Below are 17,725 nucleotides of genomic sequence, written 5' to 3' on the forward strand. Positions count from 1 at the left end.
CAATAAAAATGAGCAAAATATAAATGAGAAAATATAGTGAGCAAGAAATGGAATAGTATTCTGGGAGAAAAAATGCTCAAAATCAGTACCGAAAAAGAGCATTTTAAGAGAATGCCCACTGCTCTGGTGACCGTAGTACTAGCCTAACCCTCTAGAACTGTGTTTGTAAATCATTCTGGAAAACAGAATGGTTCATTTTGATCATCCTAATTTGGTTTGGTTTGTTGCCTTCTATCTAAGTGTTTAATGGTCTTATCGTCATGCCACCTGGGTATTTGTCTTTATCATGAAAATTCCTTCTGTCTAGCAATATGATATTGCATACATGTCACCTACCCAGAAAGTTAAAATGGGCTTACAAAGAAAGTGAAAATATTTTAAAATTTGAACTTTTAGTCCTCAAAAATTATCAGAAGAGGGTTTAGTGTAGTGTTTAGCACATATTTACTATTGATTTTGTTCTTTATCAGAATATGTACTATGTTGACAATTTCACGTGCTTCATTCATCCGAAGAAAGCTTACCATGGTCTTCTGCGAACATCATATAGATCTATCTTGTTTGGAGTTCGGCTTTTATCTACCCATGGAGAGGCTAAAAATGAAAGAAGATAGATTGTACTCATTTCAGTATATTACACATTATTTGAATAAAGTAACATAAGCTAAAGACTTTTAGAGAGCATTAAAAACCCCTTTAATATGTGGTATATCAATATTTCACACAATTAGCACTATATAAATAACATGTGGTAGGAAGTTAGAATGTTCTTTATCTACTTACACTTTACTAAAAATATTGTTTTTATTAAAACAGTTCAAAGGGAAGTACTGCCATTGACTTCAGTGATGCCAGGATTTCACCCAAAGTATTTTTGGGATGGGAGATAACCTTTTAGGACAAGCAGATACTTTATAAAACAAACTTTTTAAAATATTCTGGTCTCTGGAAATGCAAACCTGATTCAAACCTCATTTAAGTTTACAGGAGTCTTTCCACTGATTTAAATGGGCTTTGGCTGAAATCCCTGATTAGGAAACAGATATGTAATAGAAGTATCCTAAAAATGACATGCAACTAAAGTATCAAGGTCTGCAAAATGGCAGAAGAGGGAAATCTGAAGAAATCAGGAAGATTCTTAATCTTTGTAATACATCAGCCCCATTTCCCATAGGCAAGCTATTTCCAGAGGATAGAGATATTAATAATCTTAATCTCTCTCTTCTTTTTTTTTGGAAGTTGTGGAAAGCAAAAAGCAAAAGAAAAAAATGGACAATACAAATTAATGTTGTAGGTTGTATAAGTAAATAAATAAGAAATAACCAACAGGCACAGGCCCAAGCCCCAGCCCCCAGCCCAGCGCTGCAGGGGGGGGGGGCGTGGGTGGGTCGGGTCGGTCTTCCAGGGGCAGCCAGCAGTCCTCTCAGAGACTCAGAGCGAAGGACCAGACGTGCCGAACTGAGAGGTGGTGTGGTAGGCTCTGGATCGCGCTTTTTTTTTTTTTTTTTTTTTTTTTTTTTCCTTTTTGCCCTGGGCAACCCCGCCTGGAGCCGGCCCCAAATACAATGTACCATGAACATTATCACCATTCAATATTTATTATATTTATTATTATTTAGGACCAATATCTGAGTAATAATGAGATGGGAGATGGAGATGATGATGATTGAGATGGGACAATCCTGGTTCTGTCCCTCCTGATGATATTAGATTTTATGCTTGTGATCACCTCCCTTTCTGAAATTTCAAATAGTCTCTCTGTTCTCTTTCACATCTCTCAAGTCACATTGACTTCCACTAACTCTTTCTAAAATGACCACTATCATTTTTAACATAGGCCATATATTCTTTTTGTCTGAACTACTAAAGTGTAAGCTCCTTGGGGCAGGGAACACATATTGTTATTTGTGCACCACCAATTGCATTATTAAGAGGGAATCAATGTTTTGAAGGGGTATACATTAATAGACTAGATCCTCAGCTCATCAACTCATAGACTTTAAGGCCAGAAGGGACCATAACGATCATCTAGTCTGATTTCCTGCATATTACAGGCCACAGAACCACACCCACCTCCTCCTGTAACAGACTCATAAGCTTTGGCTGAGTTACTGAAGTCCTCAAATCATGATTTAAAGACTTCAAGTTACAAACAATCCATCATTTACTCTAGTTTAAATCTGTGACTGAACCATGCTCCATGTTGCAGAGGAAGGTGAAAACCCTCCAGGGTCTCTGCCAACCTGATCTGTGGAAACTTCCTTCCTGACCCCAAACATGGTGATCAGCTGAACCCTGAGCATGTTGGCAAGACCCAGCAACCAGATACCTGGGAAAGAGTTCTCTGTAGTAACTCATAGCCCTCCCCATCTCGTGTCCCATAGCGGCCATTGAGGCTACAAGCAGTCACAGATGGGCACCATGCCACTGTAGGCAGTCTCATTATACCATCCCCGCCATAAACTTATCAAGCTCAGTTTTTAAGCTAGTTAGGTTTTTTGCCCCCACTGCTCCTCTTGGGAAGCTCTTACAGAATTTCACTCCTCTAATGGTTAGAAATCTTTGTCTAATTTCAAGCCTAAACTTGTTGATGGCCAGTTTATATCTATTTGTTCTTGTGTCAACATTGATGCTAAACTTAAATAACTCCTCTCCCTCCCTGGTATTTATCCCTCTGATGTATTTATAAAAAGCAATCATATCTCCCCTCAGCTTTTGTTTGGTTAGGTTAAACAAGCCAACATCCTTGAGTATCCTCTCATAAGGTACGTTTTCCTTCCCTCTGATCATCCCAGTAGCCCTTCTCTGCACTTGTTCCACTTTGAATTCATCTTTCTTAAACATGGAAGAGAAGAATTGTACATGGTATTCTGAAAGAGGTCTTGCCTTTGTATAATGGCAATAACATTTCCCTATCTCTACTGGAAATACCTTGCTTGATGCATCCAAGGATTGTTTTAGCTCTTTTCAGGGCAGAATCACACTGGTGACTCAGTCATCCTGTGATCAACCAGTACACCCAGGTCTTTATTCTTCTGTGTCACTTCCAACTGATATGGTCCCAGTTTACAGCAAAAAATGTGTTGTTAGTCCCTAAGTGCATGACCTTGCACTCTGCACTATTAAATTTCATCCCATTTCTATTACTCCAGTTTTCAAGTTCCTCCAGATCTTCTCCAGTTTAACAAACAATTTTCCATGTGGAACTGTATCAAATACCTTACTGAAATCGAAGTGTATTAGATCTACTGCATTTCCTTTGTCTAAAAAATCAACTATCTTCTCAAAGAGATCAGGGTGGTCTAGCATGATCTACCTTTTGTAAAACCCTGTTGTATTTTATTTCAGGTGCTGTTTATCTCTATGTCTTTATCTACTTTCTCTTTCAAAATTTGTTCCAAGACTTTGAATACAGTTGAAGTCAACCCAAGGGTCCTGTAATTTCTCAGATCATGTTTTCCCCCTTTCTTAAAAATAAGTATTATATTAGCAATTCTCCAGTCATAGGGTATGACCCCTGATTTTACAGATTAGCTGGTGCAAACTGGCATAACGCCACTGAAACCCATAACACTATGCTGATTTAAACTACCCGAGGATCTCGCCCAGATATAGCTAAATGTTTCATTTCATGAAAATGATAATATAATTTAAGCGACAAATATTTCTTTTTTAAACCAAAAATTCTGGATGCTCCAGAGTGTATGTAGATTTATTGATAAGAGGACTTTCACTCAATGCTGCAATGCCTAAAATTAGGTGCCCTGCGGCTTAATGGAATCCATAGCCCTGTAGGCTCCCAGGCTCCCTATACAAAGCATGAGGAAAGTTAGATGCCTAAGAATGGGATCCAGAAAAGCCAGCATGCTGAGCAGAGACATGCCTTAAGTAGCCAGTATAAAATGCCAAGGAGAGGGCTGTGTCACCTAAGCCCAGGTGGAGGGAGGCACATATCTCCACTTGGGATTCACAGCCTTCAGGCCTGTTCTGGAGTTATGCACCTACATTTTTTCTGGCAAAAAAACTGTTGTGGTGGTGCTACTTCCATCCTTATAACTTTTACCCCAGGAGTCAGAGCATTCACTGAGGATGAGGGAGACCCAGGTTTAAATCAGGGACTTGAATTGGGTCTCCAATATCAGAGGTTTTCAACTTATTTGTTTCTGAGGCGCCCCCCACAATGCTATAAAAACTCCACAGCCCAGCTGTGCTACAGTAACTGTTTTTCACCATATAAAAACCAGGGCCAACATTAAGGGGTAGCAAGCATGGCAACTGCCCGGGACCCCTCGCCACAGGGGACACCTTGAAGCTACATTGCTCCATCTTTGGCTTCAGTCCCGTGGGCTGGGGTTCAGGGCCCTGGACTGCTGTCCCGCGTGGTGGGGCTTTGGCTTTCTGCCCTAAAACGCTTGCTTTACTCACATTTACGTTTTTCCCCTCAATGTTCCTATCAAATACCCTTCAAAGTCACTAAAGACTTTACATTCTGCAATTATTATTTGTTATGTGTCAGAATTAAAGTAAACATTAAACTTCAAATTCTACAACTTCCTGCCAATGTGCATAGATTCAATCTCCCCCTCCCCTCCCCCCCCGCTTTTATTTGGCACAATTAATGATATGCCGTCAACTGGTTTCTATAAACCCCCCCCAATAAGCCACACACAGTGGTTATGATTCAAGCAAAATTCAATGAGCTCTACACTGTAACTGTGAAGATAGCGAGAGAGAATTTTGCCGGAGACCTGGCTTGGGATTAAATTGTACAAACACTAATTAAACGCTTATCTATAAAATGGGGATAATGATACTACCTCCTATGTAAAGCACTTTGAGACCTACTGATGAAAGGCTCTATAAGAGCAAGATAATAAATTAATAAATATAGTAACAAAAATAGCAGACAACAACAATAATAAGAATTCAGAGGTGTAGTGCTTATTGCCAGGCATAGATCTATTGATTTTTATGAGGTTTCTTATAGCAGTAAGCACTACACCTACCTTAGTAGTAAATGTTTGCTGGATTTGATAACCCTTCTTTGTCAAATCTTTGCATTATGGAGATGAAGGTTTGGATAGATTTCAAGCAAGATTTGTTCGTATTGTTTTGTTGTTTGCTAAGCATATGGGAAACTTCTACTTCTCCGACTACTGAAATGGAGATTACAGGCTTTAAAATGAGAGTAACCTTATGAGGAGAAGTTTAGGTAGTAAAGTCTCTTAGGGTGAATGTGGATGTATATGCAATCCAGCTGTTGAATTTCTATTAAATGGATCTGAATTTTATAATAAAATAGGTTTTGCTACACGATATGGTGATTTGTGTGTTATATGGTTTTCAAAAGCAGCAAAGAATCCTGTGACACCTTATAGACTAACAGACGTTTTGCAGCATGAGCTTTCGTGGGTGAATACCCACTTCTTCGGATGCAATTCACCCACGAAAGCTCATGCTGCAAAACGTCTGTTAGTCTATAAGGTGCCACAGGATTCTTTGCTGCTTTTACAGAACCAGACTAACATGGCTACCCCTCTGATATATGGTTTTCAGACTCCGTAGTTTTTGCTCTCTGTTTCCTCTCCGTGTTGCATTCAGTTATTTTATGACTATACTGTATTTTAATATATTTATTAAAGCCTTGATGGCACCAAGTCTATTTTGCCATAAGCATCTTAATAATCATTGCCCAAATTATCTTTAATTTAAATAATCTTTTCCCCCAATGGAAATTTTTAGAAGGGTTAACAATAATTAGTAAGAATGTTGGCATCAATAGATGATTTATTGAACATGGATCAGACAGCGATTTCTTTAACAGAAATTGCATTTTACATTTTCTTAAGGAAATGTTCACATTGGGGCCGACAACATCAAGGAAAATATGCCTACGCGACCCCAGTGCCAGGCTAGATAAAACCGGCTTACCAAGACAGAAAGGTTGCGGTACAACGAATAGCTGCCTATACATTGCCACTCTTCCCATTTTAACAGGAATTCTTATATCAAGTGAAGACACTCAAACGAATTCAAATTTGTAATGTGAGACTGCCTACACTGACAGTGAACTGTATTCAGCAGCTATCTCCTAAGCTAGTTACATTAAAATGAGCACCGATCTGGAGTCAGCTGGTGCAACAGTGGCTCAGCAGTATTATCCGGCTAGATTTCAGTAATATATGCAAAGTCAGGGGCTTTATCCATAATTAAAATCATAGATGACTGTCATTTAATTAGTCATTGCCCTTGGATTAATCATCACGAACCACAGAGTACATTGATGTAGATTCTGCACAAGACCCCACATAACACTAGTGTTACTGTTGTGACCTTAATACCTAGTTATATCTTGAAAAATAAGCTCTTCCTACCCAGTTCTTCCATGCCAATCACATCAGAGATCAGACAGCCCACACCCTAACAACTGAATGCCCCTTCTCCCCAGCTCTTCAAAATTTCCATGTCATACAAGCAGTGTTCAATCCTTTTGGCTAGTGAAAAGGCAAGGGAGATAATCTGTTGCCGCTGAGTGAATGACCTTCTGTCTGCGTAGGTTGTAACAACCAACTGCAGAGGTGGAAAAGTCACAGTGAAAGTTACAAGATGAGGTGAAATGGTCACACTGCAGTGAGGAGTCCATCCCAGGCTGGACTGGGGGATGGAGTGGGAAAGGAGGTCAATTTAAAGGGCAGTCCTCTTGCTGACACAGATGGCACTGCTGCCAATTAGCAGGGTTATGGAGAAGGGACGTGGGATTGCCCTGACCAAGCAGATGGCACCACCAGTGGTGAAGAGTTGAATCTGTGGAAGAGACATGGTGACTCCACCCAGTTCTCTGAGGGAAATATTTATGATAACTATAGAGTATTCACAACAAAATACCCTCTCACTCACACACGGTTGCAAAGTCTCTGTCTGTGAGTATCAGAGAGCACACTTCTCCACGGTTCTTTATTTTTAGCAAATGACATTGTCTAAACAAGTGGACACAGGAAAGCGATCACAGACTGCAGCACCACATGCAGTGTTTATGCTACAGTGGGAAATCCCATTGCTAAACTAGTTTACACAGGCAAAGGCTTTTTAATTTTTTTTTTCCAGGTGAAAGTCACCCTGGCAAAGACTGTCTCATGCAAAGCCTTCCCTACTACTTAAGCCCCACATTTGCTTTGAGCAGATGAAAGAGAGGGTAAGCAGCGTGAGGACACATTCCTTAGCATCTCATGCCTGTCTGGGTGTGGATTGGTAGGCTCTACTTCGGCCCCAAACAGCCTGGCAGTTTGGCTTGCTTTAGGGAAGGCTTCCATTAGGGCAGGGGTGACTGAATCCTGAATTCCACAGGCCCAGTCTTCCTAACACCCCAAGGAGGGGGGCGGGTCTGTGGTTGTGGGCCCTGTGCTGCAGCCCTGTACCTTGCCTTTGACTGGGGATGTATTTAGTGCACCACCTCCCACCAAATCACTGGCATGGAACCCAATATTTCTGTCTTATATGGGCAAAGTAAATTTCATCCTTCACATGCATCTGTGGCTGAGGTTATTTATATCTGTGAACGAAATACAACGCTGAATGGGGTAAAGTACTTCAACAAGGAGCCTTACATTTGTGAATGTCATTAGTGAAGATGACGTCTTTGTTGGCATTTGTTTTTTCTCATAATATATTAACTGCAGAAGTTTCTATTTAAATGATAAATGCACTGTGGCAGTGTTACCTTCCATATAATATATGGGGACTGACCATGGTGTGAACATTTTGTTACCAGAACTAAAATGCTTTCATGTGATTGACTTGGCTTGCTTGCGTAACTGCTGGCATTCAACACGATAGCTTTAGAAATATGAGACCCAATTACGTGAATTGTTAAAGTGTCTGTATCATGAACATTGTAACAACAACAAACATTGTAGTCCTTGGCCTCTCTTTCCAGACATTAAAAAAATATAAAGTGAATAATGATCAGATGGAGACTCATTCTCTGTGTGATGAAGCCATTCTGACTAGAACGTTAATTGCACAGATAATTTACAAGCTGAAACACTTGGAACATTCATGTTCCTCTCTCTAAAGTCTCCTTTATATTTCCAGTTGTAAAAGGGGAAATGTCAGCTACACAAAGATGTATGAAAAAGCCCACAAAGTTCTCCCTTAAACTTTCTTTTTGCAAGGCTTCAGATTCATTTTGTATGGATTTTTCAGACTTTCTAGTCTCCTATTATCTGCTACAGTAATGACTTTCTTTGGAGAGTTCAATATCATGGCAAAACTATTACTCGGCATTAATGGTTAACATAAGAGCAGCTGTGCACAGCAAGTCCTTCATTTAGAGAGATACCATTTTATTTGATTAGAAATTGATTTTAAAGCTGTTCCATTATTAATTTGCCTTAGCAGGGAAAGCTTCAGTAGTTGAGAAAGATAGGCTTCCATTGACATCCGAAGAGATTTTCAAAATAACCTTTTTCCTCAATGTTTTAAAAAACTTAAGACTGGCTCTTATCTAGTTATCTTTAAGCAGAGAGTTTCAGAGCACTTTACACACATTAAGGGGAAACTTATCCTTCCAGATACTCATCTTCAGCACTCTGTTTTCCTTACATATATTGCTCTCCCATTAAAATCTATGGACCATGTAGTCACATAAGGAAAGACCACTATCCCAAAGGCATTACCATAAGGACTTGAGACAGAATTTTAATCTATTTAATAAAATTTCTTATTACCATTGGGAAATGGGTAAATATCTGTTTTATATCTGTTTTAAAATAAATAAACTGAGGCAATGAGGCTAAAATCTTGTGGTCAGTGTGACCCAGTGGTAGAGATCAGAAGGGACCCTGTAGTCCTGATTCACATTTCCCTGCCCTAAGGCTGAACAGATCCTTCAAAGTCTTTTGCACATAAATACTTTTAAATATGTGAGTAATCCCAGTAACTTGAGTGTGACCTACTGGATAGAGCACTGGACTGAGTTTCTATTCCTAGCTTTGTGACCTCAGGCAAGCCACTTTACTACTCTGTGCCTCAGTTTCCCCATCTGTTAAACGGGGATAATTATACTTCCCTCCCTTGTAAAGCTCTTCAACATCTACTGATGAAAATGCCATATAAGAGCCCAGTATTAGATTCATAGACTTTAAGGTCAGAAGGGACCATTATGATCATCTAGTCTGACTTCCTGCACAATGCAGGCCACAGAATCTCACCCATCCACTTCTATAACAAACCCCTAACCTATGTCTGAGTTATTGAAGTCCTCAAATTGTAGTTTGAAGACCTCAAGCTGCAGAGAATCCTCCAGCAAGTGACCCGTGCCCCATGCTGCAGAGGAAGGCAAAAAACCTCCAGGGCCTCTGCCAACTGTTACTGAATGTAAAATTAAGCATGGATGTCAGTCTTGGCAGAATGGAGGGGACAGGCAGACAGCTAAATTATAACTAGGCAGCTGGTTAGCAAAGACTGACATTTTTTGTCTTAAAAATACCAACTTCAAACTAGCAAACTGTGCAGGTAGCCAGTCTCTCTAACCAGGGGCGGCTCTAGACACCAGCAAAGCAAGCAGGTGCTTGGGGCTGCCCATTTGCAGGGGCAGCAGGGATCCAGCCTGGGAGCTGAGAACCAACAGGGGGCCCTTGGAGCTATAGAGCCAGCCCTGGAGTCTATAGAGCCAGCCTATAGAGCCAGCCCTGGAGCAGGGAAAGAACTACATTTCCCAGCATTCCCTTGGCCGCTACCAACAGGAAAGAGGGGGAGGGAGGGAGGTTGCTGAGACCTCATGATGCAGCTTTCTGTGAATGGAGAGTTGCACTGTGAAGGGTAGGGAGACCATATTTTAACATTCAAAAAGTAGGACACTCCACGGGGAGGGAGGGTAGCCCCACCCTGCCACCATCCACTCCCTCCGACTGCCCCCCACAGAAACCCCAACCCATCCAACCCCCCCGCTCCCTGTCCCCTGATCATCCCCTCCCAGGACCCCTGCCCCTGACTGCCCCCAGGACCCCACCCCTATTTAAGCGCCACTGGTTCTTATCCCCTGATTGTCCCCTTCCGGGACCCCTGCCCCTAACTGCCCCTGGGACCCCACCCCTATCTAATGCTCCCTTCTCCTTGTCCCCAACTGCCCCCTCCTGAGACCCCCAACTTCCCCTTAGGACCCCACCCCTACCTGTCCAATGACAAACCCCTGGGATTCCCATGCCTATCCAACCGCTGACTGCCCCCCCTTCTCCCTGCCCCTGACTGCCCCCCCAAACCTCCGCCCCATCCAACCCCCCCCTGCTCCCTGTCCCTTGACTGCCCCCCTGGAACCCCCTACCCCTTCTCCAACCCCCCAGCCCCCTTACCGTGCCACTCGGACCAGCGTGTCTGGCTCCGCGCAGCACCCGACACGCTGCTGCATACATGCTGCCGTGCTCCCCCGCAGAGCCCCCGCCCCCTCCCCTCCCCCGAGCACCTGCCTTCCAGATTTGAACACCTCAAAATTCAGGAGTGCTCAAGCTCAATTTGGGCAGCTGTTACTTCATTTCTCCCAAATCAAATATACTGATCCACTGTAATTTGCTGTAGAAAAAAGTAGGATAAAATTGAGCAAGAAATGCTTCCCAGTGGTTTTTAGGACTGGAATTGCTATTTTCAACAGCCATTGCCTTTTTTTTTTTTTAGTTTTATTTGTTTAAAAGGAAGACAGTGATATTGCATTGGCAAATTCCCCATAGAAAGAACAAGTGGAACAAAAGAATAATAAAGGCACCTCAACTTTTCCTCATTTATGGAGGACAGTCTTATAACATGCATCCAGATAGCCTCCAATCACTGAAAATTGTTCCACTTTACTGCAGTTCTGTAACCATATGGGAATCAATCCTGTCTGTGTTCTGTGCACATCCAAAATTCCTGCTGAATGACCTGCCCTGGGAGCAAGTTACCAGTGACCCAGGGCTGGGGCGGAAGGAGGGTGCAGGTGGAGGGGGAGCCCAGGGCTGGGGCGGCAGGGGGTGCGAGTGGAGGGGGCAGACCTCAGGGCTAGGGCAGCAGGGGGTGTGTGGGTGGGTAGGGGGCACGGGTATTGGGGAAGGAGGGAGCCCAGAGCTGGGGCAGCACGGGGTGTGTGTGGGGGACAGCCCAGGGCTGGGGTGGCAGGGGGTGCGGGTGGTGGGGGAGAGGCCGGGTCTGGGATGGCGGGGGGGGGGCGGGGCGGGAGAGCCCAGGGTTGGGATAGCAGGGGGTGTGGGTGGAGGGAGGCCCAGAGCTGGGGCAGCAGGGGGTGCAGGTCGGGGGGAGAGCCCAGGGCTGGGGCAGCAGGGGTGGGGAGCCCAGGGCTGGGTTGGGGGCAGCCAAAATTTTTTTTGCTTGGGGCAGCAAAAAACCTAGAGCCAGCCCTGTCTCTAACCCACCTTCCTATCATTTCAGTAGTAAGAGAGAGAGCTCTCATCATCCTTGAGTCTTTTAAAGTAGTTTGAAAATTATGGAGACTGATTTATGCCATGGAGACATGGCAAGTTCTGATGGCTATTCAGGACTGTCTGATATTTTGGGATGAATTAAGTGAGTAGAGCAGAGGCGGTAAGATATTCTTGCCAGAGGAACTGCCGATCCTTTTATCAAGCACTCAAAATTTCCTGAAGCTACCTAGCTAGGACATACTGCCTTCTTGTGGCAGGTATCTAACAGGAAATAGAGGACAGAGAGTCCTGGAGACAAACAGACAATCTAAGAATTCTGAGTAAAATTCTGATTGTAGCTTCATCCATTAAATTGTTGCTACAATTGTTAAATAAAATCGTATTCTTGAGGTAGTTTGAAACCTGAGACTCTCTGCTTTCTCAAGAATGCCATTCTAGGCTCTTTCTGGTATAACACTGATAAAGCACATCTAAGGCACTCTCCTGGGACAGCTGATTCAGTTTTGCTGTCTATATTATTTCACATGGTTAATCACTTATCAGAACTGAGAGTTTGCTTTAATCTAGTCTTTCTTCTCAGCAACACTGTGCAGCCAACCTTTCTTAAACTGTTTCTCGGAACATGAGCACAAACACCTGTACATCATTTCTCTGTACATACAGAGAAATGCTTCCCTCTGGTTTATTTGACTGAAGTCCAAAACATAACAAATTCCATGATTAAAGGTCTTATCCGTTGAGCAACAACATAAACAAAAGGAAAGGTGAGGAAATGACTAATAAGACATTCAGCAAAGGCCATATAAAGACAAACTAATTCTTGAGTTTAATTACTAATTAGTAAAGCAAAAATAATGTGCTTCCCATAGCATCATTATACTGATCCAATGATTAACAATTATAATCCCAATTACATCTGTAATTAAGAAGGATTTCAAAGACATTACAAGGGAAAATAGATGGTCTGCATGTACAGTTCCATTAAATCTACCAAGAATTCTATAGTTAATTGTTCTTTTGGGCAGCTGCTTTTTACAGCACAGAAGTGAAATTAGATAGCAGGATAGATGTCACACAAAATGTGAACAGCTTTAGTATCTGTCATCTATTCTGTCAGTGGGGACCTTTCTGCCTGCAAGAAATCCAACTAAGGTCAGTGAAGCTCTACGTGAGTGCAGCCCACATGGAACTAATTGCAGGATCAACTGAATAACTGAAACCCTCCCAAACTCAATGGCAGACAATCCCTCTTTCCTCCCACCCAACATCGAATTCCTAGTTAGTAAAAACAAAGCAAAATCAATCAAGGATCTCAATTAAATCCAAGATGTAATTTTCCCATTCTAGATGTGTTACTTTAGCAAAAAGAGGAAAAATAAGGAACATTGAACATTTTAAAGGCTTTCAGATGAAAGCATAAAGCTAATGAAAGGCAAATGGCATGTTTTGCTTGTTGACCAGTGTCAATATTGAAAGATACTTATCATCCACACATATACACATATACACATATACACATATACACCATTCCCATGAAGACTGCATTAGGCACAAGGCTGAGAAATGAGCAGCCTTACATCATATTAGGAAAGTCAACAGGCTCTAGCGCTGGATAAATGGGGAAAGTGAATTCCAGCAGAAGGCCTTCCACTCAGAAAGCTCAGATGTTCAAATCTACAGACTGGTAGCAAAATTATGTCAGCTGCCATGGTGGCACATGGGGAGAGAGTTGGCCTCTTAGCTTATCCAGGACTCTCATTATGTGCCAGAATAAAAATCATGAAATGGACCTAGAAGTAAATAGGAAACTTGTGCTGTCTTGGTGTAATATATTCCCTGTTGCTTAAACTGGTAAGGAAGCAGGTAACCTCCTTCTGGACTTTCTGTAGGTTTTCAAGACATGTCTCAGAAAGAGTGTGTTGCAATAATCCAATCTGGAGGCCACAAAGGTATGAATAACTGGGACAAAGCAGATAACAGAGAATAATAGGTGCTCACGGCTTAGCAGTTACAGGTGTATGGGTGGGGGAGAGGAAGATAACTTTTAACCACTGTTTCTACAGGAAAATCTAAGAGCAATTTTTGAGGTAATTTTGTGAGCTGAACTAATAATTCAGTAAGGAGACACAAAATACTCCTAATGTAAATGTTAAGCCTCATCAGTGCCATTTTCTCTAAATGGGGGTTTCTGAAGTTAACTCTTTCAATTAGCCAGGAATGTATCCTAAATATCTAAAAGACAGTGTCACCAACTTGCACAACTTTATCAAAAGTCTTATAATATTTGGTGTTTTTCATCAAGCCCCAGAACCTGGAAAAAAATAGATGGCACTGTCACAGCCTAAGTTCTCAACATTGGGCTTAAGAGAAATGTTGAACACATGCTGAGTACTTTTTTCTAGCATTGAACAAACTGCAGGGAAATAGCTGTTTTATTGCTGACACTCTTGAAATTTGGAAGGAACTGAGTGAACTCTTAAGAAGAGAAATGACAGAGTTAAATTACAAACATTAAAAAAATGAATGGGACAAGCACTATCCCCAGCTCATTTTCTTGCAAATATTCTCAATACTTGGTACGAGGGTCAAACCTTAACTGCTGAAGAAGAGGATTTGGCTATGACATGGACGTCCAGCCATCCTCCCTCCATAGCGCCAGCTATTATAAACTTCAGAGCTAAGGGTGAACCATCTAAGAACTGTATGTTTGCTGATGATGTTTTAAAAAAAGTCACACCAGTGAACTGGTGGAAGTCACTTAAGCACTTGGATTCAGAGATTGTTGAAGTGATAATCTCACTTTTAACAGCAGTAACTTCTTCTGCCGGTGAAGAAAGAATATTTTCTTTCTTTGGACTAATTCCTTCCAAATTGAGAAATTGTTTGGGACCTAAAAAAGCAGGAAAGCTTGTTTTTGTTTTCCAGATTATGAACAAACAGGAAAATGAAGGTGAAGATGACTGAGTTAGCTGCAGAAGCCAATATTTTAAGTTTCTCATGTTGACTTGGCTGACATAGTCGATTTATTTTTTTTTAATCATTTAACTATTTTAGTTAAAAACAATTTAAATAAAAACAAACCCGATTTTTAAAAAAAACCTTGAATGTTTAAATTAAAAAATCCATACGCTTGTTTTGTTAAAATATTAACAATTATTTGCTGCTAAAGAAAAAAATCCAGACTACATAACGTTGTTGTTTTAGTTAAATAAAACAATTTAAATGTCTGTCTGGTGATGTTCTCCTAATACAACATGGCAAGAAAATCCTCCAAATATTAATGATTAACCTGTTGAATTGGAGATAATTCACCTCCCAGTGACTTCATAAATATCTGTTTCAATTACCTTGGTAAATGAAATAACCAATCATTCATTTTTTGATATAGCTGTATAACTAATCTGAAAAGTTTTCAAAATAAATCACTTTAGAAATGTATAGGGTGTACCTTCTAAAAATGAAACCTACATCTATCTCTGAGTTGTGAATAATATGTATTACAGTTATAACAACCAAAAATAATGCACTTTTATGTAGAAATCCATGATTTAATCGAGTCTTCCTGACTAGTGATTTAAATCAAATCCACCCTGGAAGGAACCTCACAATATGCCCCAAACAGGGTCAACAAAGTAACTGAGACATCTTGATTAACTCAATGGCTCAAGTTGTCACCAATGAGTTCTGTCTGCAAGCACGTTCCCTGGACCATGGGTGGTAAACTTTACGCTAGTGTAGGAGGGTCCCATGACTTTATGGCCTATGGGTGTAGGTTTGACAGTGCTGTGCACAAAAAGGTCTAATAACTAAGAGAACTCTATGTATATTCACTGAATTCCTTCCATCTCTCTGTTTAACTTTTCCTTTCTCCCTTGCAGTCTTATCTACTGCTTGATAAGACTTGTCCACCTCTTGTCCACCTCTTTGTTAGCAGATCCCCATATAGCCTGAGTTTAACAAGCCCTAATTTCACACATATTATTACAGAATCATAGGATCATATAAACATAAAGTTGGAAGGGATCTCGAGAAGTCATCAAGTCCACCAAGTCTTCACTGATGCCAGTTAAGTCATAATTTAGCTTATGTACGAATACTTCCAGTTCTTTCGTGTTTATTCCTCATACACCTTGTGTTTGTGTACAGACATCTAAGGTTTTATCTATGCTAGAACTTTTATCAGCAAAACTTTCGTTGGTTAGGGGTGTGAAAAAACACTCCCCACCCAACGTAAGTTTCGCTGACCAAAGCACTGGTGTGGACAGCGCTATGTCGGTGGAAGATGCCATCATAGATACCACCACTGATTTTGGGTGGTTTAATTATGCCAGCGGGAGAACTCTCTTCTGCCAGCATAGAGCGACTACACAGGAGACCTTACAGTGGCACAACTGTAAGGTCCATAGTATACTATAGACATAGCCTAAGATATTGAGGAGACTCCCCCACTGATGTCCCTCTTGTTGTTCCTATGGTCCGATTATAATTTCGCAATATCTAACCCTCTCTTAAGGTTTCCTTTTTTAAATACTTGCCGTGAGCTTTTGTTATCTTCCCGCTTTTAACATAGTTTATGCTGTGCCTTCTTTCTATAGAAGTTAAAGGATGCTAACAAAGATTTTTTTGTTTGTTTGGTTGTGTTTTTTAGCTCCATGAAAGATGCTTCTATTTAATAGTACACTTTTGTCAAGGGTTATTGTATATACTAGGTTTGTGACACTAGGGCCTGGTCTACACTGGGTTGGGGGGGAATCGATCTAAGCTACGCTATAATTTTGTTCTGAGAAAATTAAATTATATTTAATTGTCACAGGATTGCTTGAATAAATAAAGGAGAATGCCTTACTGGTATTTCTGGGAGACACGTTATTTAGTTATAAGCTTGCAATTACCTGGATAATACCTGGCGAGGCCAGTCGCACTGCCAAAAACCTGCCATAACAAAGTTGGGTCTTCTTCTCTGTTCTTTTTGAATACCTCATCCAATGCTCCAGTCCAGTTGAGTTCATTTAACACTATTGTAGCTGTAAAAGAGGAAACATATTTGGTATTACAAAGCTAAGTATTTACATAATTAGCAGCTAATATTCCTTAAAGGAATTTTAAAAATTGTGAAAGATTTAACATGACAAATATGGTGCTGGGGCTGAGTAAACTATTCTAACAACTATTCTAGAGGGTATGTAATTTAAGTAATCAACAGAGTAAATTTGAGAAAATGCAGTCCTGCTCCTTGAAAGTATTAATATTCTTTAATTTTCTTGTACTGCTTTTTTTCCCCAGTGATTCATCTGTATGGAAAGATTATTCTTATTTTTTTGGATACTTAATTTCTTCTGTGAAATATGTTGTTTCTGATGGGTCATTCTATTCTTGATTCCAGGCTACAAACAAGTAAATTAGAGGATGTAACCACATAACCTATTTGATCACAGGACGCAGCCATGAGAAAAAGCAAGGTGATACCAACAAAAGATGTATAAGTCATTGGAAAAATGTAACAAAGGTCTCTCTTTCAAGGTAAATGCTATTATTGAAGATGAATTCCATGGAAAGAGAAAACAATGAATTAAACAACATTAGAATTGTAAAACCGAGCTGGGACTAGCAACCAAGACCGTGCTCATTATTGCAAGTTAACAGGATTTCATGTATATGGATGTGAACACTTGCAGAAAGATCAATTCTGTGGACATTAATATTCATGAGCAGGGTCAGTTCCACAGTGAACTTGAGATACAAGGAAATTCATATGCTTAAGCATGATCAGCACTAAACACTAAGTGGCCAGTGACATGGAAATTCATATTCACAAAGCTGCCCTGTACTGATGCTTGTGTTACTTTTGCAAATATTTATATTAGCATGTTCCATGCCTTAGTTTTAAAAATGGATAAAAGATAGTAGGGGCTTTACGAACAATGCTCCGCTATAGTACTAATCAACTGAACAAATAATGAAGTTGAATTATGGTACCATGCTTTAATCAGTTGCAAATCCAATTAATTTCCAAAGATATCTCAATCACAGTAGGCATCAGCTTGGCATTCAGATTCTTAGAACAGAGCAAGGTTTTAGTTGGTGGTTGGGTCACTAATGCTTTCCTTTGTCTTGTCTGATGCTTCAAGACTGAAATACATAGGCTATAAAGAGGATAGTGACACACTCATTACCAACAGTGGGGAGAAATATATCTGAAGTGACAAAATGCACGTAGAATATCACTTTTCATCAGAATTCTCTGTTGTATTTCTACAGAATTGTCTATAGGAAATTCAAGCTGGACTAAATAAAGTGAGTCCATCTTTCAGACAAAA

General features: G+C 40.7%; 1 protein-coding gene across 7 annotated transcripts in view; it reads right to left on the reverse strand.

The window, feature by feature from the left end:
* Positions 1-17,725, reverse strand: part of CACNA2D1 (calcium voltage-gated channel auxiliary subunit alpha2delta 1) — a 658,833-nt gene that overhangs the window by 182,337 nt on the left and 458,771 nt on the right. For all 7 annotated transcript variants that reach the window (XM_039518654.1, XM_039518644.1, XM_039518662.1 and 4 more), the window contains exons 7-8: positions 16,301-16,432; positions 525-594 (exon numbers count right to left, since the gene is read on the reverse strand). In XM_039518654.1, coding sequence (XP_039374588.1) covers positions 525-594; positions 16,301-16,432 — 202 coding nt within the window. The remainder of the gene's footprint in view (positions 1-524; positions 595-16,300; positions 16,433-17,725) is intronic.

Source organism: Mauremys reevesii, linkage group 1, assembly GCF_016161935.1.
Source record: "Mauremys reevesii isolate NIE-2019 linkage group 1, ASM1616193v1, whole genome shotgun sequence".
NCBI classification, from domain to species: Eukaryota; Metazoa; Chordata; order Testudines; family Geoemydidae; genus Mauremys; species Mauremys reevesii.